At 40.2% G+C, this 25,661-nt stretch overlaps 1 protein-coding gene across 1 annotated transcript in view; it reads right to left on the bottom strand.

Annotated features, from left to right (window-relative positions):
* Nucleotides 1-25,661, bottom strand: part of PCNT (pericentrin) — a 96,872-nt gene that overhangs the window by 48,682 nt on the left and 22,529 nt on the right. Inside the window, exons 12-25 of the mRNA XM_069860808.1 lie at nucleotides 24,069-24,333; nucleotides 23,710-23,797; nucleotides 22,600-22,816; nucleotides 20,970-21,208; nucleotides 18,521-18,996; nucleotides 16,647-17,223; nucleotides 14,655-14,888; nucleotides 13,341-13,505; nucleotides 9,949-10,071; nucleotides 9,406-9,557; nucleotides 8,379-8,593; nucleotides 7,759-7,970; nucleotides 6,166-6,328; nucleotides 2,278-2,421 (exon numbers count right to left, since the gene is read on the bottom strand). Of these exons, the coding sequence (XP_069716909.1) occupies nucleotides 2,278-2,421; nucleotides 6,166-6,328; nucleotides 7,759-7,970; nucleotides 8,379-8,593; nucleotides 9,406-9,557; nucleotides 9,949-10,071; nucleotides 13,341-13,505; nucleotides 14,655-14,888; nucleotides 16,647-17,223; nucleotides 18,521-18,996; nucleotides 20,970-21,208; nucleotides 22,600-22,816; nucleotides 23,710-23,797; nucleotides 24,069-24,333 (3,270 nt within the window). The remainder of the gene's footprint in view (nucleotides 1-2,277; nucleotides 2,422-6,165; nucleotides 6,329-7,758; nucleotides 7,971-8,378; nucleotides 8,594-9,405; nucleotides 9,558-9,948; nucleotides 10,072-13,340; nucleotides 13,506-14,654; nucleotides 14,889-16,646; nucleotides 17,224-18,520; nucleotides 18,997-20,969; nucleotides 21,209-22,599; nucleotides 22,817-23,709; nucleotides 23,798-24,068; nucleotides 24,334-25,661) is intronic.

Below are 25,661 nucleotides of genomic sequence, written 5' to 3' on the forward strand. Positions count from 1 at the left end.
CAATATGACAAGGGGTAATGGTTTAAAACTGAAAAAGGGTAAATTCAGACTAGATATAAGGATGAAATTTGTTACAATGAGGGTGGTGAAACACTGGAACAGTTTTTCCAGAGAGGTGGCAGATGCCCCATCCATGGAAACATTCAAGGTCAAGTTGGAAGGAGTTCTAAGCAACCTGATGGAGTTGCTGGTGAGAGGGCTGGAAGGCATGTCCGGTGAGTAGCAGCTGAGGACTCTGAGTTTGTCTTATTTGGAGAAAAGGAGGCTGAGGGACAATCTCATTGTACAGGAGAGAGAAGTGCTGAGAACAGGTTGCCTGGAGAGGTAGTCAAATGACCCAAGCCTGTCAGTGTTCAAGAGGCATTTAGACAATGCCCTCAGTGCCAACAATTTAACTTGGTCAGCCCTGAATGGGTCAGGCAGTTAGATCATCTGATTGTTGTAGGTCCCTTCTATTCTCATTGAAGACGTCCCTGTTCATTGCAGGAGGGTTTGACCTTTAAAGTTTCCTTACAACTGAAACCACTCAATGACTTTATGTACAACAGGAGTATTTTGATTGCACTATGTCTGAAAGATCAAGTGCAGCGCCAAAAGGAAAAACACAGAAGGATGGCAGCCAACACAAGCAGGACAACAGTACAATTGAGCCAGAAGAGATATGAAAAGCAAGTTGAAGAGAAGAGGAGGAGGTGGGGGAGAGGCAAGAGGCAAATTAAGAGTTGGAGAGGAATGATACAAGTAGGGCTGAAAGCCAGGCAGGAGTCTACAACAGAGGCTCCCAGTTAGTGGAGAGAGAATTCCAACATTTAGACTGTGTTTAGTCAAACACAGCCTTCCTAAAGGATTTGGGTCAATAACCTAAAATCTAGAATCTTTACATTCCTCCTCCACTGACAACTGAAAAAAATCACTAGAGAACTGTTTCTTTCTGACCCAAGCATGCTCCATGTACAACTACCTGTTAGGTAATCTGCTCAGGCAGTAAAGATCTATGCAACGTAGCTGAAGGTGGCATCATGTTGTCATAACTAAGGGTAGAACAATATGGGCGTTAGCAGAAATGGAAAGGCAGGGAGCCCAAACGATAAATTTTTACTGGAAATAAATTTCCAGTAGAAGTATTAGAATGGAATTAAGGCTATAAATTTAAGAAGTCAAAGCTATTTAAATGATTCATAGACTCATCATTAAGAACATGCATAAGCTAGTATTGAGTTTCTGCATAGTGCAGGTCATATAACATCCCTGAATTTTCCTCTGTGAATCAAAAAAAAAAACTTACATATAAGCCAGCTATACTAAACTGAGATCCTTCAGGGTCCTTATTAAATCAGTGTCAAAATGTGTGCCCCCTTATTGCAGTGTGAGTTGTCACAGCACGAACTTCCACTCACTGAGTGTCACTAGATTCCATCCAGTATGTCGGAGTTTCCCCCTTATTCTACAGCACTTGCCTGCACGAGCTCCCTGTAACCAGACTGCATCATATCACGTACTCTAGGGGGCTGATGGAGTGGGGTAGTGGAGAACTTAGACTGCACCTACTTGACTAAGTTTGATTTGGTATTTCAGCAGCTGTCTTTGGCTTGCAGCGAGTCATCCTTCTGTAAAAAGTTGAAGATACTTGCCTCACCTTATTCTCTCCAACAATGCTACCTCATTCAGCTTTTTAGACCCATGTACCTTCCTTTAAAAATCTAAAGCAATTTTAGCCTGATCATTAAAATCTTTCCACAGTCACCCTTACTGACCATGTGTGTGTAGGTTGCCAGGACAAGGCTGGGGAGCAGGGGAAAAGCCTAGGTATGAAACTCAATACACATCACCACCACCATTTTTTTCATAATTCAATAATTCAAATAATCATCCAGGAGTATTTAATTTCATCCATCATTATTAAGCTATCTCCTTTGTCTTGGAAGCTCCAACTTCTTGTTGACTGCAATGTCAACTAACCAGCATTTCAGTTAGTAACTTGGTGCTAATTATCTACTGCAACTAACTACCTGTAACTAATACATTGCTCTTACTTTCTTAGAGCTTCCCTTTTCTAACTAAGCACAAGACTACGCCAGTAGTCTTAACTAACAGCACTACCTTCTTATAAGCCAAGAACCAGCTGCTTTGTTTTATTTTCTGCTTTTAGAGGAAGACCTTGCTAACCTCTGTACAAGACCAAGCTTCTCACTAGTCTCAAAGACTGAAACACATTGCAGTGTGTCCTGACTAAAGACAATTTTGTTTTCCACTAATAATGTCATACCCACTCCTCACCTAGAATCGCTTGCTCCTGGGTTAGCTCTTGGAAGCGTTCACGCATATTTTCCAGCTCCACAACAAGGCGACGTTCTGACTCCTCCTTCAGATTCAAGGCCTCTTCCAATGCAGCTTTTTCTGCAACATAGCCTTCGATAATTCCTAAAATCCCAAGTCAGAACTCAAATAAAGCGGCACACAAGCTTATGTATTGGAAAAATGCAGCTTGAAGACATGAATAAACAACTTTATGCAAACAATGAAAGGTAACATACAAAGGGAGTTGTGCATGATGACTTAAATTTACATTGTAGCTAGGCTTTTTGAAGTATCTTAAGGAATAAAATGTACCAATTAACATATTCTAACCAATTTTATGAGGCTGCCTTGTCACAAAATGCCTCCAAACAGGTGTAACATACATGGGGATTGCTAAGCCTTGATGGCCTGAGATCACCTTGCAACATAGCACAGCATGACACATCTTTTTCTAGGGGTTGAAGTTTGAAGAAACAATCTCCCAAAATTAAGATCAAGTGTTAGATTCAGAGATCAAGAAATCCAGGAATGAGTCACAAAAAGGAAGAAAACAGAATTTTGGAAAGACCAAACAAAGCCCAAAGGAATATGAGAAGAGGAATGAAAAGCAGATGCCATGATTAGGGAGAAAAGCTTGAAGGACATGAAAACCATCAAAGATTCTCCTACATAAAGGAGAAGACCTCTTTACAAGGGGCAATTAGACCAATGATATGCAGTCTGTGATTGCATTGAGATCAACAGCCTCAGCCTTTCTGTCTCTTATTACAGAGCCTCTTTATGCCTGTACTACCATCCAGTATTGCTCTAGTTCATGCTGAATGCTTCCAGGGTCAGACGGATGGGCTGACTTACACTGGGAGTATATCTTCTTTTCAACAATCCAAGCTCCCATGTTTAGACATGTAGGAACGCAAACCGCTGTTTTAAAAATTATGGTATTTTTCACACACAGTCAAAAGTACAGAACCATAGAATGATTAAGGTCAGAAAAGACCTCTAAGATCATCAAGTCCAACTTTCAGCCCAACAACACTGTGCCTGCCTACTAAACGATAGAATCATAGAATGGTTTGGGTTGGAAGAGACCTTAAAGGTCATCTGGTTCCAAGCCCCTGCCATGGGCAGGGACACTTCCCACTGGATCAGGTTGCTCAAAGCTCCATGTAACCTGGCCCTGAACACCTCCAGGGAAGAGGCAGCAGCAGCTTCCCTGAGAAACCTGTGCCAGTGTCTCACCATACTCATCATGAAGAATTTCTTCCCAATATCTAGTCTAAATCTTCCCCCTTCTGATTTACAGCCACTCTGCCTCATCCTATCACTACATGCCCTTATTAAAAGCCCCTCCACAGCTTTCTTGGAACACCTCCTTCAGATACTGCAAGGTCACTACAAGGTTGGAGCCTTCTCTTCCTCGGAGCCATCTCTTCTCCAGGCTGAAGAACCCCAACTCTCTGAGCCTGTCCTCATAGCACAGGTGCTCCAGCCCTTGGATCATCTTCATAGCCCTCCTCTGGACCTGTTCCAACTGTTCTATATCCTTCTTATGTTGAGGATTCCACAACTGGTCACAATACTCCAGGTGGGGTCTCACGAGAACAGATTAGAGGGGCAGAATCGCCTCCCTCAACCTGCTGGACACACTTCTTTTCACAGAATCACAGAATCACTAGGTTGGAAAACACACCCAGGATCAAGTCCAACAATTCCTACCAACCAGTAAACCATGTCCCTCAGCACCTCATCCACCCATCTTTTAAATACCTCCAGGGTTGGGGACTCAAACACCAACTTCGGCAGTCTCTGCCAGTGCCCAATGACCCTTCCTGTGAAAAATTTTTTCTGATGTCCAGCCTGAACCTCCCCTGGCAGAGCTTGATGCCATTCCCTCTCATCCTGTCACCTAGAAGAAGAGGCCAGCTCCCTTCTCTCTACAACCTCCTTTCAGGCAGTTATAGAGAGCAATAAGGCCTCCCCTCAGCCTCCTCTTCTCCAGGCTAAACAATCCCAGCTCTCTCAGTTGCTCCTTGTAAGACTTGTTCTACAGCCCCTTCACCAGCTTCGTTGGTCTTCCCTGGACTCACTCCAGAGCCTCAACATCCTTCTTGCAGTGAGGAGCCCACAACTGAACACAGAATTCGAGATGCAGTCTCACCAGTGCCGAGCGCAGGGGGAGAATAACCTCCCTGGACCTGCTGGTCACATCATTTCTGATACAAGCCAAGATGCCATTGGCCTGGCTAGCCACTGGCCCCACTTCTGGCTCATGTTCAGTCACTGTCAACCAACACCCCCTAGGTCCTTCTCCTCCAGGCAGCTTTCTAGCCAGACTTCTCCTAGTCTGTAGCTGCACAGGGTTGTTGTGCTCCAAGTGCAGGATCCGGCATTTGGCCTTGTTAAACCTCATGCCATTGGTTTCAGCCCAGCGGTCCAGCCTGTTCAGATCCCTTTGCAGAGCCCTCCTACCCTCCAGGAGATCGACACTTCCACACAGCTTAGTGTCATCCACAAACTTGCTACTGGTGCACTCACTGCCTTCATCCAGGTCATTGATAAAGACATTGAACAGGGCTGGACCCAGCACTGAGCCCAGGATACAGTTGGCCTTCTGAGCTGCGACTGCGCACTGCCAAGCTTCTCATCAACCAGCACCCCCAGGTCTTTCTCTGCAGGGCTGCTCTCAATTATGTTGGCTCCTCAGACTGCCCCAACCCAGTTGTAGGACCTTATACTTGGCCTTGTTGAACCTCGTGAAATTCACACAGGCCCAATTTTCCAGCTTGTCTGGGTCCCTCTGGATGACATCCCATCCTTCTGGTGTGACAACTGCACCACTCAGCTTGATGTCATCTGCAAACTTGCTGAGGGTGTGCTCAATCTCGCTGTATATATCATTAACGAAAATATTAAACAGCACTGGTCCCAGTGCAGACCCCTGAAGGAATCTGTCCTTAAGTGCCACATCTACACATTTTTTTTAACACCTCCAGGGAAGGAGACTCAACCCCTTTCCTAGACAGCAGGTTCCAACACTTCACCACCCCTTCAGTGAAGAAATTTTTCCTAATATCCAATCTAAACCTCCCATGGTGCAAATTGAGGCCATTTCCTCTCGCCTGATCACTTGTTACTTTGGAGAAGAGACCAGCACCCACCCTGCTACAACTTCCTTTCAGGGAGACATAGAGAGTGATGAGGTCTCCCCTTAGCCTCTTTTTCTACAGATTAAACAGCCCCACATTCCTCAGCCACTCCCCATAACCCCCATGCTCCAGATTCTTGTCCAGCTCAGTCGCCCTCCTCTGGACACGCTCAAGTACCCAACATCCTTTTTGTAGTGGAGGGGCCCAAAACTGAACACAGGATTCAAGGTGCAACCTCACCAGCACCAAGTACGGGGGGATGTTCTCTTCCCTGCTCCTGCTGGCCAAACTATTTCTGATACAAGCCAGGATGCTGTTGGCCTTCTTGGCCACCTGGTCACACTGCTGGCTCACGTTCAGCTGCTGCTGACCAGCGTTCCCAGGTCTATTTCCACTGGACAGCTTTCCAGTCACTCTTCCCCAAGCCTGTAGTTTTGCATGGGGTTATGACCCTTACATACTTACAGTATAGATTTATACTGTGTAAGTATAGGACTAAGAACTACCACACTTATCCCAGAGAGATGCAATTCTGATGAGGAGTTAAGTAGTAGATTTGCAAGAGAAGACGCAAGCTTCAAGTAGTTTAGTAATCTGAAAGGCAGAAAATAGATTATAGACAGAAAAATCAACAACAAAAGACATTATAGATATTTGGAGGAATAAGGAGTAAATAAAACCAAAACCTCTTCCTATTCATTTCATTGTTTCATTTTCTTACCTTCTGCTTTATGAAGCTCTAACGCCAGCTGATTCTTGGCCTCACTTTCCTCACTGAGGCACTCCATTAGTTCCTGGTGCTGACTAACCACTTTGGCAGTTTCCCGATTTTGGCGGCTGAATTCTTCTTCAAATTGCACATGGTTTTCATGCATTTTGTCTAGCTAAAAGTACACAATTCCCTCCAGCATCAGATCTTGTATGCACATGCAAAGTAACAATACTACAGACATTTAAACAAAGACCCTCTCAATTTTGTATAACAATTATGCATTAAGATGCAGGTTTTGAAGTTTCATTTTAGTACTAGGTTGACTTTGTTCAAACCCCTAGGACACTTTGGTGACTCCCTGTACCTGTATTTTTGCCACAAATCTTACTTGGGCACTACTCAGCTTGATACTTCCTGTGTCACTTGAAATTCAAAACGTACTTGCACTTAAATTCTTCAGATTCAGACATGTCTAGCAGACAGTGAAGTCAATTCGTAGTTAGGTTTCCAAGGTATGGTACCAGCTGTCTGACACTGTGTCTTTCATTCCTTCATGCAATGTCTCAAGTTCAAAGGAAAGGAATAGAGCAGCCCCATTCCCCTTTAGTTTATATTTAGCTTATCCTGACAGATATAACACTTCATAGATATAAGCAAAGTATGCTTGAATGCAGCTGATGAAGTTGACTTTGAATCTAGATTTGCCACAGCTACGGCAAGTGCTTTAACTAAAAGGCAGCTACATGCTAGTGGAACCAATATTAGCACCCAAAAGTTCAAGTCTCTCATTCAAGGAGGGATTTGCTTACTTGTTTATTTTTAAGATGGTAAATATACATTTCACATAGACATTTATCTCTTGGTTGCATAAAACACCTGATGAGAAAATGAATTTCAGATATATTCCTTTTCTTCACATTTGCTCTTTAATTAGGGGATTCTTTACTCTACAAATTAATTACTATAAGACTAAATTCAATCCTTTAAATGCATACAGTTCTCTGGCACCTACCTCAGATTTATAACTTCTCTTCACAAAGCTGAAAATCTAGGACACTGCAAAACTCAGTATGGAAATACTAAAATTCTTTCATGATATTGAGTTCAACTTCTTTTATCACAATTAAGCAGTATAAAATTGCAAGGATGTTTGCTTGCTGCTATCTACGTATTCCCAAAACATTTTAACATGAGTTTTCTTGAACCTGCTTATCCATGTTGCAGAAGCAATGACGTCAAGTGCAAAAAAAAGCCCCTCAAAACCCCTTAAAATCTTGGTCGCCTGAAGTTACTAAATGCATCTAATATCCTACTTTAAATCTAATTAAGGCTACCAACTTATACCCTTTCTATAGGATCTGCTAGAAGGAAAACAAAGTTGCTGAAGTCTCCTTTAATAAGAAATTATCAAACATGGGCATAATCTTCATTGTAAGAAGCAGGGATGCACATGCCTCCCTATACCGGTAACTTGTCATGTATTCAGACAAAATCTGTTTCCTTTTAGTTGCCAATCCTATAGGGTGCTAAGTAACAGAAGCAATAAAACAGATTTCACATTTTCTGTATAATTATACATCTATATAGATTAAAGAGTTTTACTTGTTTAGTTGATTCTGTAACCACTTCCAGAAGTCTCTCCACTGCAGTGCGCAAACGATGACCAATTTTCAGTATCATTTCTTCATTTTCACATGCCAATTCTGGCTTTGCAAAAACACTTTCACATAGGTGTTGGCTCAAGTCAGACCCCTCATCAGTCACTGGAGACAGCTGGTTGTGTTCTGTGAAAGTTTCATCAAGGAGCTCATCTACTGAAAACAAGCAAGGTATTTTAAAACACAGAAAAATGACACAGAACTGGCCACTCAGATAACTGACATCAGACAGTGACATTGCTTGGTCCTGAATACGTATAAAAAGGTGAAAACTTGTACACATTAATAACTCCACATCGACAAATCAAGACAGTCTTTCACAACATCTGGACATATTATGCCATACACCAGTGCCTGAAACACTGCATTCACCAAGTTCATCATTCCACCCCTCTAGTCCATTCAGCCTCCTCCAACATTTTTGTAGTTGCACTATTAAAAGAATTAAAGTGAAAGAACACTACTACACTGCAGCACTTTCTGAACCTCACACACATAGAAGGAAATAAGGCATTTTTCAAGAACATGTATTGACAACATGCAGTTATACAGATTTGTACTCACCTTTTTCTAGGTGATGCTTTTCTTTGGCTTTGAAATACTGAACAAGTCCCATATCTTCCATAATACTCTGACTTTCTCTAGAATCTCCAGAAGCCAGACTGTCGTTAAGGCAAAGACCAATCTTGCTACAGATGAGGTCCTCAACAGCCATTGTGGCCTTCACCAACTCCATAAGTAATTTCAAAAGATGCTGATAAGATTCCTGCATTTTTTCCCTAGAAAATAAAATAAAAGCATATACAACACTGCAAAAATTGCATGCCCTTCTTTTAAAAGGCACTAAAAACTGGAAGTCTAAAATGTATATCTTGCCATAGTCTGACAGTTATCACTGAAGATGACTCCGACAACTAACAAAAAAAACTAAGGTCATTTTCACAGAGCAGGCTCAGCAAAAAAACGTTTTTCTTCTCCACAAGTAGGTGGAGGGATCATACTGCAGTCACAAGCATCTCAGGCTTCCACATTTGTGGAAGCACCAGTAGGGAGAAAACGTCTACTACTACACCATCTGTGACAACAAAATAAGTAGGGGAGTTCTGGCAGAGTATACCATAAGTTATATTCATGAAAATTTTTTAGTTTTAGGAAAAACCGTAAGCAAGTTTTTTAAAGGTGAGAGAGGGGATTCTTCTGGAAACTTATTTAGCACAACAGCTTCTCTCTGACTAACACTTTCCAATGACATATCAAACCAATCTATGCTGCACTGAAAGGTTTATATGAACAAGAAACTTTTTCCATTTCCTAGCTTTTTCCAAGATTATAGGCAGTGGAAACCCCAAAAATCTTCATCAGACTACAAAAAAAAAGAGGAAGAAACCTCCCTCTTGCTCTCCATGTCAAGATAAGTTGGTGATAAAAACCCCTCAAGAAAACTTGTAAATAAAGCCAACATATCATCATCATACACTATTAATCTGAGCTGGCTTAATTTTGCCTAGTCACTGATATCTTTTTGAAAAGTAAGAAAACAAGCAAATAAAACTCCAACCACTAAGCATCATATAACCCAAGATGTACAAACCTTTCATTCCTGGACTCTTCAATATCAGATCTCAACATGGCTACCAAATTCCCTTCTTCTTGATTTTCTCTGTCTCGTTGCTGAACAAGTGTCTCCAGTTGAGAGTTGGTCTCCTCTATTTCACAGTTCAAAGACTCCACTTTGTTTTCCAGCTGTGGAAAGTACAGTAACAATCCAACAAAGTTATAATTTTGCTTAAACTATGAACTTAACAATATTTTCTTGATAAAAAAAATACTGTAGATAAAGACATCATCTGTGCACAGACAACAAAAAGGCAAACATGTAACCTTTTCATATAAAGCTACTAATTTCTCCAAGAGAAGGCTCAACACCAGTTTTCAAGCTGCTATGAGTTTTGCTTTCCATGTTACTGCTGTAGAAATCCAACTAAGCCCATCATACATTACACCCTGAAAATCAGGAATCACAAGAATTATACACACAATGCCCCTATGAACATCTTGAGAAAGGCAAGAGCACTGTGCTAAAATGCAACCACAAGAGTACTTACAATCTAGACTCAAAATATTTTCCACACACCTGGGTAATTATTGCTGCTTTTTCCTGTAGTTGGGCTGATAACATCTGCTCCTTTTGCTGAGCCTGAATCAACATCTGCTCCTTGTCATGTAGCGATACTTTTTTTTCAGATTCAAATTCATCCTGCATAAGTCACACACATTTTGATTTAAGGGGGTGGGGGGACACAACCTCAAAGTAAAAAAAAAAAAAAGCATCAAACCAACCTCCAAAATCCCTATAACCAAAACCCTCCTTCATCCTTTTTTTTTTCCTTTAAATGTACACACCCTGTGTCTTATATAAACTAGCAGTAAATTAACTAGCAGTAAGTTAACACCCCCAGTCAACAAAATTATGCCAAAACTATGAAGTAAAAATAGTTAAGTAGGTAAGTGAACCATCTGAATATGTTCACTGAGACTCAAGTCATTTCGGACTGCCGAGATATTGATGAGGAAGAGAAAACAGATGGACAAGTCAGACAGAGATAGACAGAAGCCACTTTCAGTAACTGCAAACAGTACAGCATTCACAGTACCAGGTTCCACATAGGAGTGATTCACCAGAAAAAAATTACCATCTGCAAGGTAGATTTACGTGGCTAAACAATCTAGAAGCTATTCAATTCTTTCTCCTGTTCTCCCTATTCTACATCAGCACAATTTCAAGACCAACTTCTATACGTGTTATGTCTCAAACATCGTCTGGGTTGCATGTGTTTGAGGGGCTTTTCTGTGGCTCCTGGTTAACCCGGGGGGGCTGCAGAGGAGGGGCAGCAGCAGGTGCTACCCATCCCACAAATGCAAACTTTCACAGCAAGACCACCCTTCGCCTGCTAACAGGGATGGATTTGCCCTGCAAGCAGGGCCTGCCAAGAAGGCACAGGGCGTGTGCCCACTACTCCATGGAACCAGCCTGAAGAAGTGCTGCTGCTCAACAGGCCTGAAGAACTACTGGACCACATGTTCCTGAAGAACTGCTGCTGGAGGAGCTGCTGCGGACCACGTTTCCCTGTGCCCCACTAGAATGGCAATAATTTTTCTTCTCCCCTGCTACTTCTTCCTCTCTCCTTTGCTGATGTATCTTACTGTACCTTCTTTTCCCTGGCACTATGGCATATCGGATCAAATTCAAGTTGTGTTGTAGTCTGGTTAGTGACCTTGGCTGTGTTCAAGGTATCAGACTGTGACCTGGTTTTGCAACTTCGAGAAGCTGCCACTCGGAGTGCACCCAAGCATCTGTTTTGTGATTTTGGCTGTGTCCAAAATACGCAGTGCATTTGAATTTACCCTGGGAGAGTTGTGAGTCTCCGATTTGCCAGACAGATATCAGAAGAACCCCTTTTTTTACACTCCCTCTTGAACTGCACGGGTCAAGGTGGGTCCCCAACACTACTGGTGTCAGAAGCAGGCTGTTACTGGGTCACACAAGGTCCTGGGATCCCTTCCCAATGAGGCTAAGAGGAAGTAGTCATTTCTGCAACACCAGAACTGGTAAATAAGTCTTCCAGATTACATTATAAAAAAAACCTAAACACATATAATCTAATCTATGAAAACAAACACATTCCAAGGAAGTAGCTGCCTTTTTTTTAATTGATAAGTCAAAAAAATTTTTTTTCCTGAGACATGAAATAAGACTTCAGAGTAGAGCATACAAGTATGTATGAAGTCACCTGGTTGTACCAGATCCTTCGTGGAAGATTCAGCCAGTCCTTGCACTGAACAGAATAACACATCCATCACCAGTTCTTTAAAGTGACCACTACTTGCTGCTTGATGAGACCATAAGATCTGTCATCATAGCCAAGATCAAGGAAAACACTGGCACATTGGTAACAGCAATACTGACTCCTACCCAGAACCCACAGCAGAGTGCTTTGCAGTCAGCAAGATACAAATGAACAGACACAAAGGAGTACAAGGACTTTCCTTGACCAGTACAGTAAACTTGTGGACTAAGCCTCTGCAACAGTCTGCCCATTGTTCTCAGAAGCAGTGCATCCACTAACACAGTCTGTCAGACTGCAGGAAGGAACTCTGAACACCTAAAATCTGCTCGGGAGGCAAGCGGAAGAAAGCAAGGAAACTGGTTGGCATGAAGACAACCTCATAAATGTGCATGGGGGAAGCACGCAGGGGAAGGCTCACTGTGCAAACCTGCATCAGAGCTCAGCCTGACACTGCAGACTCCAGTCAGTCTCTTTTGTAACAAAAGACCGGTCATCAAGTTAATGAAAAAAGAAACCTACAGGCTCAGCTGTACCAGTAGTAGAATGACCTCTGGCAAAATTTCAACAAGAAGAGAAGTTTCTGGTGTCCTAAATGCTACTCAGCAACTAAAGTACCTAGGCAGCACAAGAGAGAGAAAAGCAGGAATCACTTCTGGGATACAAGCGCAACAGCCAGCCCAGTCCTACTTTCTGTGGGGTTCAGCTGAGGACAGTAATGCCCAATATACCTCCAGCAGCTTCCCAGGATGCACTTGTAGCAGGAGAGGTCAAGAATGACTGGGACTCCACAGTGGGCCAGAGGCAAGAAACAGGAGACATTTCTGCACGTCTGCAGTATCCAGTTTTAGAGGTTTGCGAAACTGTTATAAGTCCCACCTCAGGCTGCGGCATTGACAGGAACAGTAAGGATCTGCTCAGATCTCTCAAGACAAGACAACTAAGGAGATGCTATTTCATCTAACCAAAGTTATTCTTGCTCAACAAATTGAGCTCAACCCATGTTCAGTACAATGACATTGAGATGAATGTAAGCACTGCTCTCAATGTGTTGGTGAGCTTTCCTATCTTCTGACACAGGATGTGTCTTCTCCATTCATTTTATAGCTTGACACATGCTTATCACCTAATCAACGAAGACATTTTGCACGGACTTAGGCAATTACTACATTGTACACAAGGCCAAACAAATATAATTTTCAGGGATAAGTATCTTATCTAAAATTAAGTTATCAAGATGAACTCAAATGATGAACCCAAGAAAGTAGAAATTAAGAACAACTACAAAAAAAAAAAAAAATCTAATCCACAAAGTGCTCACTGTCACTGCACACTCGGTAAAAGCTTAGCTAACATTCAACAGTTTTCGCCGTATTCACCCAAGCACAGTAGACAAGGGAGAAGCCAAGGTCACAGTCTCTACTGACACCCAGAAGAAAAAGTTTAAAATGACAAAGTGAATACAAATGTACACAGAGACTTTTGCTCAGAGTAAATAATTTCTATTTCTTTCTTTTTTTCTAGTTTTGTTTGAAGGACATCACACTCAATTCAGGATTTTAAGACAGTGTTGTAGTCAATTCTGTAACAGCTTACAGAACTCTGCATTGTTTCAAAGACCACTTTTTCAGAAAAACATGCTACCAGTGTGTGCTCCAAAGTTCCTTTTACCAGATCCTACCTTCAGCTGTGCAATCTGCTGTTCAAGCAGCACCTCAGACTGACATTTCAGCAGCTCAATCTCCTCCTGGAACTGAAGCTGTTGCTTCAATTTTATATCCTCAAATTGAGCCAGAAGAGCTGTTCGCACAGATTCTACTTCAGATGCCGACGCAGAAGCATACATCTGCAGACAAGTAAGTAATGCAATATATTGTAGCCATAGTGTTATAATTATGGAAGGAAAAAAAAATCCTAGAAATGGGATTTCTCTTTGTTCTGAGAAAAGTCTTAAAAAAAATTAATCATCATGAGAACTCCCCACAACTAACTTCCCAGACAAGCTATTCTTTCAAAAGAAGAGTTTGCCACGCACTCTAGCCAGCTGGAAACCACTACTTTCTCTAAGGCTTGACAGTCCAAAAGAACAAAAATATCCTCAAACCTAAATGTTTTGGGTGCACCAAGTAACACAAAGCTGCAACCGTGATAAGGGAGTTATTTAGCACACTACCCAATTTTCAAATTAGTAAGTGAAAAAGCTAAAGTCATTTCACTATATGTTGTTTGATTATAGCTAGATAAAGTTCTTTGTTTGTGAATTCTAACATAATATAGAAAAGAGATGCCTTAAATCACTTGTGGCTGCTTGCATCAACAGAAGTCACATTGTATAGAAGACTGAACAGAAGATCTTATTTCATTTCAATGTTTAATGAGAACTTAGTGTAGGTGATCAAGTGTTTAGCCTTCACTATGAAAGTAAACATCATCAAGCTTACACAAACATTCGCAACAAGAAGACAATGTAAAGCTCTAAGAGCAACTAGGAAGGTTTCCAAGCCTTACTGAAAAATACATATTTGCAAAAATATTACCTACTACAATTCCTATAAGAAAAAAAAAAATCAATGTTGGAACATGCTGCTCATTTACAAAAGTCTGAGGTGAGAAGTTAGTTTCCACAAATGGTTGATTGTCTAATTTATTACCTATTAGTTCCATATCAGGCAGCTTCAAAAATCTGAATTAAATATGGCAGGAACTCAGACAAAAGCAAGCTCACTCCCACCCCTCCGCAATTAAGAGAGCAATGTAAATGTGGATTTAAGTGTAAAAGATTATTATTAATAAATATATTAATTCTTTTAAATCCTTTCAGACAAAGCAAGTCTTATAAATATTAACTTTGTCTCTTCTTATCTACTGGCACTATTAAAAAAAAAAATCCAAAACCATCTAGATACACAGCCTTACTTCTGAGATTAATAAAACTGAATGTACTTTATGTTATAGTATGTCTTATTTTGAGTTTATGTATTATCAACATTCTGACCTCTTGCTCATGTTCATGCTGTGCTTTTAGTTTCTCCAATTCTTTTTCCATCTCCCTGCAGTATTCTTCCTTATGTTTCTTAATTTCTGCCTCATGAAGACATTGGAGTTCTTGAAGTGCTTTTCTATGCTTTTCCTCCATATGTACTACTTCCTCACGTAATATATCCAGGGCCAGATGTTTTTCTTCTTCCAGCAAAATCCTTTGATTTTGAAGAGCTGTGTTTAAATCATCCTGTGTAAGCATTAATTAAAAAGGAAAGCAAAAAAATAAGTACAAATGTTTTTGTAATCCATTTGTAAAGCAAGTGTTCTGCTGTACCGGAGTCTTTTAAGTAAAGAGGAACAATATTGCCCCATGAACGATGAGCACACATACAAAAAAATACTCTCTATATCATTGAAACAGGTTTATTTTTCCTGTCTTGAAGTTTTGTAAATCCCCTGCTTTTTCCTCAATCCATGATATAACTCACTATCAAAACAACCACAAAATCGCTAGTTTGGAAAAGACCTTTGAGATCAAGTCCAACCATACTTGTCCACTACTAAACCATACCCATGAGCACCTCATCTACCCATTTTTTAAATCCTTCCAGGGATGGTGACTCCACCACCTCCCTGGGCAGCCTCTGCTGGTGCCCAAGAACCCTTTTGGTGAAGAAATTTTTCCTGATGTCTAATCTGAACATCCCCTGATGCAACTTGAGACATTTCCTCTCATCCTATCACCTGCCAGTTGGGAGAAGAGACCAACACCCAACCTCACTATAACCTCCTTTCAGGTAGCTGTAGCCAGTGGTAAGGTTTCCCTCCACTCAGCCTTTTTCTCTTGACTAAACAACCCATTTCCCTCCCTCAGCTGCTCCTCAACAGATCTGTTCTTCAGCCCCCTTACCAGCTTCGCAGCCCTTCTCTGGACACCCTCCAGCACCTCTATGTCTTTCTTGTAGTGAGGGGCCCAAAACTGAATACAGCATTCAAGGTGCAGCCTCACCTATGCCGAGTACAGGGGCACAATCACTTCCCTGGTCCTGCTGGCCATGCTATCTGATCCAAGCCTGAATGCCGTTGGCCTTCTTGGCCACACTGCTGGCTCATATTCAGCCAGCTGTCAACCAACACCCCCAGGTCCATCTCTGCCAGGCAACTTTTTCTTTTTGAAGTTCTTTACACTCAAAACGCAGAATAGACAGGACAGAAGAAAAGTACCCACCTCTTCCCTCACAGGATATTCCTCTTAGCCTATGTGGGCACAGAAACCACATATAATCTAAGTTTGGGAAGTGGCCACAGTGACAGACAAGTCTGAAAAATGATATACCTCTCTGGAAGACTGGAGTTTTAGCAATGAGCTAAGCCTGCTTATCTCTTTGACTTGGAGAAATCTTGGGATCATTTTTTTACCCATCTGAACTCTACAAGAGTTCACATCTCTGCCTTATCAAGAGTAAAACTATGGACTTCTGTTAAAGGCTCTGAAGGTCCCCATCTGGGATCTTCACAGATACCTTTCTTCTAATTCTTCCTCTTGAGATTGTGCCATTAGAGAGGATCTTTGAAGTTCTAGAGACGTAGTTTAACCTACCGAATCACATTTACTTTGTTCTAATCACTTCCGAAGAATTACATGGGAACTCTATCAGGCAGAGAAACTCCAAGACGAAAAAAAAAAAAAGGAAACCCTCCTTATATTTATTGAATATATGAATTTATGAATTATATTTAAGAATATTTACTTACTTTACTTTATTTGTACCTTTTCCTCACATCGAGATAGAAAACTTATTAGTCTGAGCATTTAGGGAGTGAGGAGAGTGACAGATGGACTTGATTTTTAGCTTCAGTTTCTTATTTCAGCTCACAATATGACCACACACAAGTGTTAGTGCTGGCACAAAAGAGGCTGTGGAAATACATCCCAAGAAAATGTGATCTGACAGAAAGCACCATGAAATTGCACCTTTAACGCCAAGTTTTCTTTCTGACTCACCTTATGAGCTGCTTCTGCTTCAAGAGCCATGGCTCTAAGTTTTTCCATATGAGCAGTAGCTAGCTCAATTTTCAAATTATTTTGGGAAAGCTCAAGTTCTTCAGCATGCTTTAATTTCAACATCTCTATCTCCTGAGCCAAGAGTGCTTGATGCATTTTATCCTTTTCACGGAGCTGTTCTGTGTGCTGCAGCTGTAGCTTCTCAAGAGCCTGACTGTGTTCATCTCTTATATTCTGAATTTCAGATAGGTAGGAGGACTCCAAGGAATCCAGATTTGATAAGTGTTTAGCCTCCAGCTTGTCAACTTCTGTCTGGTGCTTTGCCTGCAGTTCAGCAACGTGAGCTTCAAGATGACTCTGTTGTTTACTTTCTAGAGTAGATTTAAGCATTTCAATTTCATCTTGGTGCTTTGCCTGAAACTCAGCTGTAAGACACAAAATTTGCTGCTTATGCTTCTCCTCTAACTGCTGACTTTGGAGTTCCAGTTCATTGATATGTTTCTTTTTCAGCTCTTGGAGAAGAATCTCTTGCTCAGTTGTGAATTTCTGAGTTATATCTTTGTGTTCCTCCATAAACCTGTAATTTCCAAGAACATTAAGAGAATATTGTCAAAAAGATAACTTTTTTAAAAAAAATAATCAAAGTAAACAATAATCAAGAAAAATAAGTAGGCCATACTCAGCCTTCACAACTCTTACTTTGTTTCAAATACAGAGCTAACACAAAGGAAGCCACAAAGATGATTTCATAGCCATATAATTTAAGGTTTATGCAATGTCACTTGGTAGTATCTGGTTATTACTAGGTAGACTAGCATCCCTATTAAATTACTCACTCACAGAAAGCAACATGCAAATATCATTCACTGTCTCTTTGAGAAAACACTACCACACGGGAGCATCTAGGACATCTCATACACATTGTCAACATCTCAAACGCATTGTCTGCAAGCAAACAAATTATCATAAGAAACATCTCCAAAACTAGTTGGTTAAGACTGAGACATAAAACCACCATGGAAGTATAAGCGGGATAACCTGGGGACTCCTCCAAACTCATGTCAGCCCTCTGACATCTGCTTAACACTTGATGCAAAGAAAACATTTAGTATCTGAAATGCTGTAATTTACTGTAATCATTAACTATAGTACTTTTGTATACAGACACCAATAATTAAAAAGTGCTTGATTATTTAAAGACTAAGTTCCTGCTTTCAGCGTTTTGGTACTGTACTTATTTACCCAATCTTATTCCATAAGCCTATGTTTGGGGAGGGAAGAAGGGGTAAATTTAAAGCAATGCATGCAAATATAAACATATAGTTGTTTGAATATTTCCTTTAATACACTAAAACAAATGTGGGTAGAAAGGGGAAGAAAAACTGAGCAGTTAAAACCTTCACATCTAAGAACTGAAGAATACCATACACAACCCATTAGCCTCAGCATTCAGTGGATAATAGAAGTTTCATTCACCAGGAAACACATGCTCAAATTAATTTAAACTGTTTGAAAACACTTGAAAAAAATTTAGAGAATTTTCCCACTCACATGTCTTGTAACATTTTCCCCTCCCCCATTGCTCGTACACAATTTTCAGCTGTGGATTGTATTCTTAATTGTAGTCAAGTTCTGTATGTTGCACCTTGTTTGATTTGCGCGACTAAACACATTTATGTGAAGCAAAATCCTATAGTAAACCATAATGGACAGCATTACTGTTGCTTGGGAGAGTAAGCTTTACACATAGGTTGGCTAGTGCCATCAAGTGACAAACCTACATCACTACCACCCATTAAGTTTAAAATAAGAAAAAAGCAGTCATAACAATGACTGAACTGGTAAAAAAATGTGCCTAATTACTCAGAACTAACTTGTTTTGTGCTTCCATAAGTTTCAGTGCACTTTCTTCCTGCAGACGAAGTGTGGCCTTTTCCATTTCTTCTGCCATGAGAGCTTCGGCTGCCTGCAGGTCACAGTCATACTGCTCTGGAGATTTCCACGTAGCCTGTACACTTGCAAGGCTGTCCTCCAGTTGCTGTAAATTGTTTTGCTGTTCTTTTACCAGCTTCTCCAATTCTAGAATTTTGGCAGCTTGGTGATCTTGAAGTTGATGCATTTCAGCTACACGAAGTTGAAACTCCTTTCGTAAATTTTGCTTCTCATATTCCGCTCTATTTTCCAGTTCTGCACACATTGATGATAACTTCTCTTCTGCTTGGGTTCTCTGGTCTTCGCTTTGACATTTCCATTTCCTCTCTTTTTCTTTGTAAATAGTCTCTATTTTCTGGATTTCTTCTCTGGCTTCCCTCAATTTATTCTTGTGTTCCTCAGCAATCTTATCTTTTTCCTGTGAACACAGTTATTAAAAACACGTAAAATACCAAAACCAAAGAGAAGTATATGAAAGAAACACTCTCAGGCATTTAGGGTCTTCAAGAGATTCAGTTCCCACAGTGAAGTCGTAATCCCAAAGAAAAGTAAGGCTGCGCTATTAAGAATTAATTAGGATAAAGAAAAAACTGTAAGGAAAACTCTAGAATTAATACGGTTCTCTGTTGTCTTCTATTGGGGCTGCTTTTCTTCATTTCATAGAATCATAGAATCATAGAATCACCAGGTTGGAAAAGACCCATAGGATCGAGTCCAACCATTCCTACCAAACACTAAACCATGCCCCTCAGCACCTCATCCACATGTCCCTTAAACACCTCCAAGGAAGGTGAATCAACCACCTCCCTGGGCAGCCTGTTACAGTGTCCAATGACCCCTTCTGTGAAAAATTTTTTTCTAATGTTCAGCCTGAACCTCCCCTGGCAGAGCTTGAGGCCATTCCCTCTTGTCCTGTCCCCTGTCACTTGGGAGAAGAGGCCAGCACCCTCCTCTCTACAACTTCCTTTTAAGGTAGTTGTAGAAAGCAATGAGGTCTCCCCTCAGCCTCCTCTTCTCCAGGCTAAACAACCCCAGCTCTCTCAGCCGCTCCTCATAAGGCCTGTTCTCCAGCCCCTTCACCAGCTCTGTTGCTCTTCTCTGGATTCGCTCCAGAGCCTCAACATCCTTCTTGTGGTGAGGGGCCCAGAACTGAACACAGTATTTCAGCGAGTTCAGGTTATAAAGCTAAAGGCACCTTAGGTATTTATACTGGGCATGATTAAAAATCTCTTTTAAGCCTTTCCTCTCCTCATACATCCCGGTGGTATTTTACATAGTGTCCAAGACCATGAACTGGTACATAGTGTAAAAGTAATGTAAAAAGCATGTAGCATTAAAACAGAAACAAAAGCACCAAATGATTGCTCAAAAGGCAAGAAAATACTCTAAAAATACACTATAAGTAAACAGGTAAACAACTCAATAGTCAACTAAGGAAACAAGAGGGTCATCTTTTAAAAGAAAATTAAAAACTAATAAGAGATCACACACAGGAGAATCAGTATGAAGTCTACTCTTCAGTTTTCACTTTGAAGGACTGTTTTGAAAAAACATTAAGCATTCATTCAAGCTGCAACCTACACAGAGAGACAGAAGAGAAAGGCAAACCCCACCAAATTTTGATTAAAACACGATCCATGAAAAATTTTGCAAGGTGCACTCCTAGCTGCCGGGCACGCTGCAGGCTCTTGTGTGAGCCTGCTGCCCACCAGCACCTCCACCCTCCTTTCTTCACAATTCCCTCAACTCAGACTTGGACAACAAAGGTGCAAGAACTACAACAAGCAAAGCAAAAGCAGAAATCTGTTGTTCAGTTCCTTCTTCCCACAAAAAAATGGTCTATAAACACATTTCTGGTTATCTGCTTCAAAAGACAGCTCTACGAAGGCCAGGAATTTCTTAGAGGGAACATGTTGAGCAGCGGGGCTTTTTCCACCTGCTTTCTGCTGAGTTCTCCACATGACACATCATGGTATGCAAGTGCATCATCCCTCTTGCACACTGGGACACTACGGTGTGGTGCAGGGAGATGCTCAGGACGATGACCTTTTGTACATGCCTGTACTGGAGCAGTATACATGTGCTTGACCCACGTCAATATAAAAGGCTGACTGGATCAACCATTGAATCACTTGCTTCCCATGCTATCCATGCTCTTTAAAAAGTTAATCTGCAGAGAAACTAAGTGTTTAACACTAAGCTCTGAACTTCAGATCCATATTTTCAAATATTTGTGTGTATCCATGCAAGTCCACTTAAAGCTGAAGCTACTATCACTGAACTAGGCACCTTTAAAGATAAGTGCTGCTTATCTCTCCCTTGGCCTTCCAAACAGATCTGAGCTTGACCAACTCTAAGAAAGTACTAAAACAGTACTGTAATGCGAATTACCTTTTCCATTTCCTCTTTCAGATGCTTTTCATTCTGCACAGAAAAATCTTTTTGTTTAGTGATCTCTTCCTTTAAATGCTTTATTTCTTCCAAAAGCTCTGCAATATACTGTTTCTCAGAGTGGAGGAGAGAGAGCCTAGCCTTGTGCTCTTCCTCCAGCACAGAGACTCGCTCAGCCACTTCCATTTCAACTTGACGTGCTGCATCTTGAGCACTCTGCAAGCGCAGTTTGGTGATTTCTATAAAAAGAAAAAAAAAGAAGAAAAAAAACCCAAGTAATAAAATGACATTCTGGAATTTATTTTCTTTTATCAAGGCTTACTAATGCACAGAAATTAAGCTGAATGCTGTCAGCTGTGCAGTTTACCAGTAGCCATACTAGCTACAGACTAACAAGAATCCTTTAGCAGGATGATTTTGCACTCCATTCCACTTTATCACCATCTTTGAAATTTATCAGTATCAACACACACAGAATAATGGGGAAGGACCATGAAACATGTGGCCAGACCTCCCTTCTATCAACAGTCACAGAAGCAAAATTTCTTTTTGTACGAAGTAATGGCAGGTTTATGGAAGTTTCATCTCCTCTTTTGCACATAATATTTATATAAGGCATTTCCCAAAAAGCAGATGGGACAAGTTGCTAGATGTTCTAATTTAAGCAGTTTTGATGTACTGTCTAGTATTAAAACAAATAAATACTGAAGAAATATAGCTGCAAACTTGAAAAGTTGTACTAATCTTTTTAACCAGCATACAGTAGAATATCAATACAGCCACATACAGAGCTAAGTGTAAGTTACAGACGATGTGTTTATGTATCATATTATGCTCCCAGAAAGAGGTTGCAGATACAAGAACTGCCATGATCCCTTACCTGCACCTGAACAATATAGGCATTTCATACTGAACCAATACAAAGCAGTATTATTTCCATAAATTACAATTCCAAAAGCAGCAGTTGTAAACAAACTACAGAAACCCATGATCACATGGAAAGTCTTGTTAAATTTAGCCATAGAACTCTACAGCAAAAGTATTACAAATTCTGCTCCCCATAAATATCCCCCTCTTCGTTCCAAAAATTCATCTCAAAATGTATGCCAGCTAGTGGAAAACACAGGAGGAATAAGAAAAATAAACATGAAATGAGCAGAGCATTCCCAAACCCACAAAAAAAACCCACAGGCAAAAGAGGTATGGAACACAGAACAGAAGCAGGTCCATTCTATGGAACAGATGGAGAACTGACCTATTTCACACAAATACAAGAGACATTTAACACAGCTGACAGAAAACACTAAGAAATTTTCCAGTAAATACCAATTCAGGAATTAACAGAAGGGAAACCTGATCAACTCCTTCTAGCAACTGCTTCACATTTACAGTAGGTTTTACTACAGAATAATCTATTTCAAGTCACCACATCTTCACAAGTGCAACTCAACATGCCCATTAAAGTAAAAAAAGCTCAACGCCCGGGATTAACATGCGTTAAGTGTTCCACATAGTTTAAACTAATAACAAATTGAAAACTTCTTCAGATAAGCCTTTATATATTTAAAGAAAAACATTAACCATACAAGGAGCTTATAATTTCACTCCCCAGTCTGCCAGATCATCTTACCTTTAATATGTTCTTCTGAAAGTTGGGCACGGAGCTGCTCAAGTTCTAAACAATGCTGTCTTTTCATTTCCTCAATTTCTGCTCTATATTTGTCTGACAGATCCATCTTCATTTTCATTAGGTCCTCCTTATATTGAAGTCCAAGGGAAAACTTTAAGGAATCTAATTCATGTCTGTGTTGTTCTTTAAGTTGTACCTGCAAACAGGCAAGTTCTTCCTACATGAGAAATGTGGTAGAAAGACACCTTCAGCTTTGAGGAAACCATGCTTTAAACTGAATCCTTCAAGGAGAGCACTACATGAAATGCATGATAATGCACCTGCCTGATGTGTATGTATCTGGTTTTGTTCTGCTCCTGCCTCTAGTAGCTACTAGAGTGGCAGAGCCCCTTAAGGCAGATACGCTCTGAAACCATGACACCAGGCAGATCTGAGTACAATAAAGGGGAAAGTCCCCTTCTAAACACACCACAGACCTTAGAAGCAATGATCCAAGAACACAGTTTCATAGTCAGCTAGGTAACACATTGCAGCAAGAAAAAAAAGGAGTGATGTATACATTTCTCATTTCTATCTCACATGTATATGTGATTTACTAATGAAACAGAAGCAGATAAGACATACACTAGACAGCATGAGCTCTCAATCCCTCACTTAAAAACACTACTAATTTAAAAAGTAAATATAAAGATCTAAAGCAAAAAAGGAAAATTCCTTTTTGAAACTCTTAGTTAGCTTCAAAGAAGCTGAACCAAGAAGTACCTTATTGTAATTTAAGACCTTGATATGAACATAGGTGCATAAATAAAATAAGCTACAGATAAGAGAAACACCAAGAATTCTGCACTTGTGTGAAAGAGCTTTGATAAGCTCCTTATTAGGCACAGGATAATCCAAACAGAGGACACAAATTTGCAGAACACCATGTTTCATCTGCTCTGCAAGTGTGAGAATGATTTAAATTTGATAATTTACAATATATTTTAAAATAATTAACATTAATAAACGTTCCAAACTAACTCACTCTTAGCAAAGAACTAGGAATTAGACATTAATTTTCATACAGGTCATGTAATGAACAGTAGAACTTTAATATATCAAGAATCCTACCTGATGTTGTTCTAACAGTTGATTTAGCTGAACAAGTCTATCCCTTCTCTCTCTCCCAGCAGTGTCTTCAAAAACCGCAACAGAAGAACTAAGCAAAGAGTTTTAATTTTTAAGATTGTAACATGTCACAATTACCTTAAATTAACTTGCTGACTTACAATGTAGTACTGAAAACAGGAACAGAGCAACTAGAGCGACTGTTCAAGACTGTGCACTCATGATTTCCATCACTGTGTTTCTAACAGATCAGCAAATGCTCAATCCTGACAGATTTAGAGGCTAACACCTTTTAGATGAAAAAAAAACCAACAAAAAGCCCCATACCGTCATATGAGATGAAAGCAAAGAGAACAGATCACCTGATGTCCCCTGCTTGATCTTGACTCACTTCCAACTCTGACAGTGAATGTTCCTTCAGTTCTTGCAGTCTCTGATGCAGGAAAGTCAATTCTTCTCTGTAATTTTCTTCAGCAACTCTTAATTTCTTTTCAAAATAAAGTCTCAGTTGTTCCAATTCATTTTCATGCTCACTTTTTCTTTGCTGACACTGCTGTTCAAATTCTAGTTTTAAACGCTCTACTTCTTCCACCCGTGATGCACGAGCCAGAAGCTGCTCTTTTAGTTCTGAAACAAGTCAAAACCACCACAAGAACTCAGAAATACATACCCTTAGGCTAAGTCATTCTGTGAAGATCAGCCACATTTTAGTTGCTGAGGTAGCAGTAAAACATTGTCCCACAAGCTACATAAGAAAATGAACTTCTGAAAGATGAAATATTCCTTCCTCAGAAGACAGTAAAAACACATTTTCCATTTACACCACCTTCAGAGAAACCATCCTCCTGACAAGAATCAAAACTAGCAGGAGACTGTTACCCCTCCTCTCTCCTTGTGCTTCATGCCTGGACTACTGACATGTAGAGTCCTGCAGTACTGCTTAATCTTCACACCTTGTCGTAGCCCCCAGAAGCAATTATTTAGTCAAGAACATTTATTTTGTTCCAGGGAAAACTACTTAACTTCAGCACAAACTGTGCAGAAAAACAAAACATAAAATAAAATAAAATAAAATAAAATAAAATAAAATAAAATAAAATAAAATAAAATAAAATAAAATAAAATAAAATAAAATAAAATAAAATAAAATAAAATAAAATAAAATAAAATAAAATAAAATAAAATAAATTCTGGATTACTTAAGTGATGATTTAGCTATCCATCATCAGCTCAAGCCAGACTAAATTAATTGAATTAAAACAAACCATACAACAGAACCAAATAACAAACAACAAAAAATCAGTAGAAGATAGTGACCAAGGCTGGCTCAGCAAGCTCCCCTCCTTTCAGAGAGTGAGGGCAATGGCCTATATTTCTGCATATTCATGAACTCTGAGAGGTTTCTTCCCCATGTTCTCTATTAAAGAAGCATCAACGTGTAGGTAGGAAAAAAGGACCAAAATCATGTCAGGGAATTAAAAGTTTCCCAGATGCTGCAACTTCTCAGATGACTTAAGTCTGCTGAATCCCCAATGAATAAAATGAGATGGAAGTGCATTTCAAGAAGAAAGAACTTGGAGAAGAGCATCTGCTTAGGTTATGCAAGAACAGAAACATTTATGGAAACAAGAGGATGCCACCTAGGAAGCAACTGCAGGTGATTGTCACAGTGTGTTTTTGTGTAGCAAACCAGCAAGTGCATACTTGGCATGACACAGTCTTACAAGGAACACGCAACAGAAAGAATAGAAGAAGTAAGCACATGGCTCAAGCCTGCTTCCAAGGGGAGCAGATGTCAAAAACTGGGACCAGAGGACCAAAGTGACAAGAAGGGACTAGTAAAACCACCAATGAGACAGCAAGGGAAGGCCAGTCTGGCACAGGTAGGTTTTGCCTAACCAGCAAAGTCTGCCAGGACAAAATTAACCCAGAGAAATGTTTAACAGGTTTGAACT

Source organism: Phaenicophaeus curvirostris, chromosome 7 (assembly GCF_032191515.1).
Source record: "Phaenicophaeus curvirostris isolate KB17595 chromosome 7, BPBGC_Pcur_1.0, whole genome shotgun sequence".
NCBI lineage: Eukaryota > Metazoa > Chordata > Aves > Cuculiformes > Cuculidae > Phaenicophaeus > Phaenicophaeus curvirostris.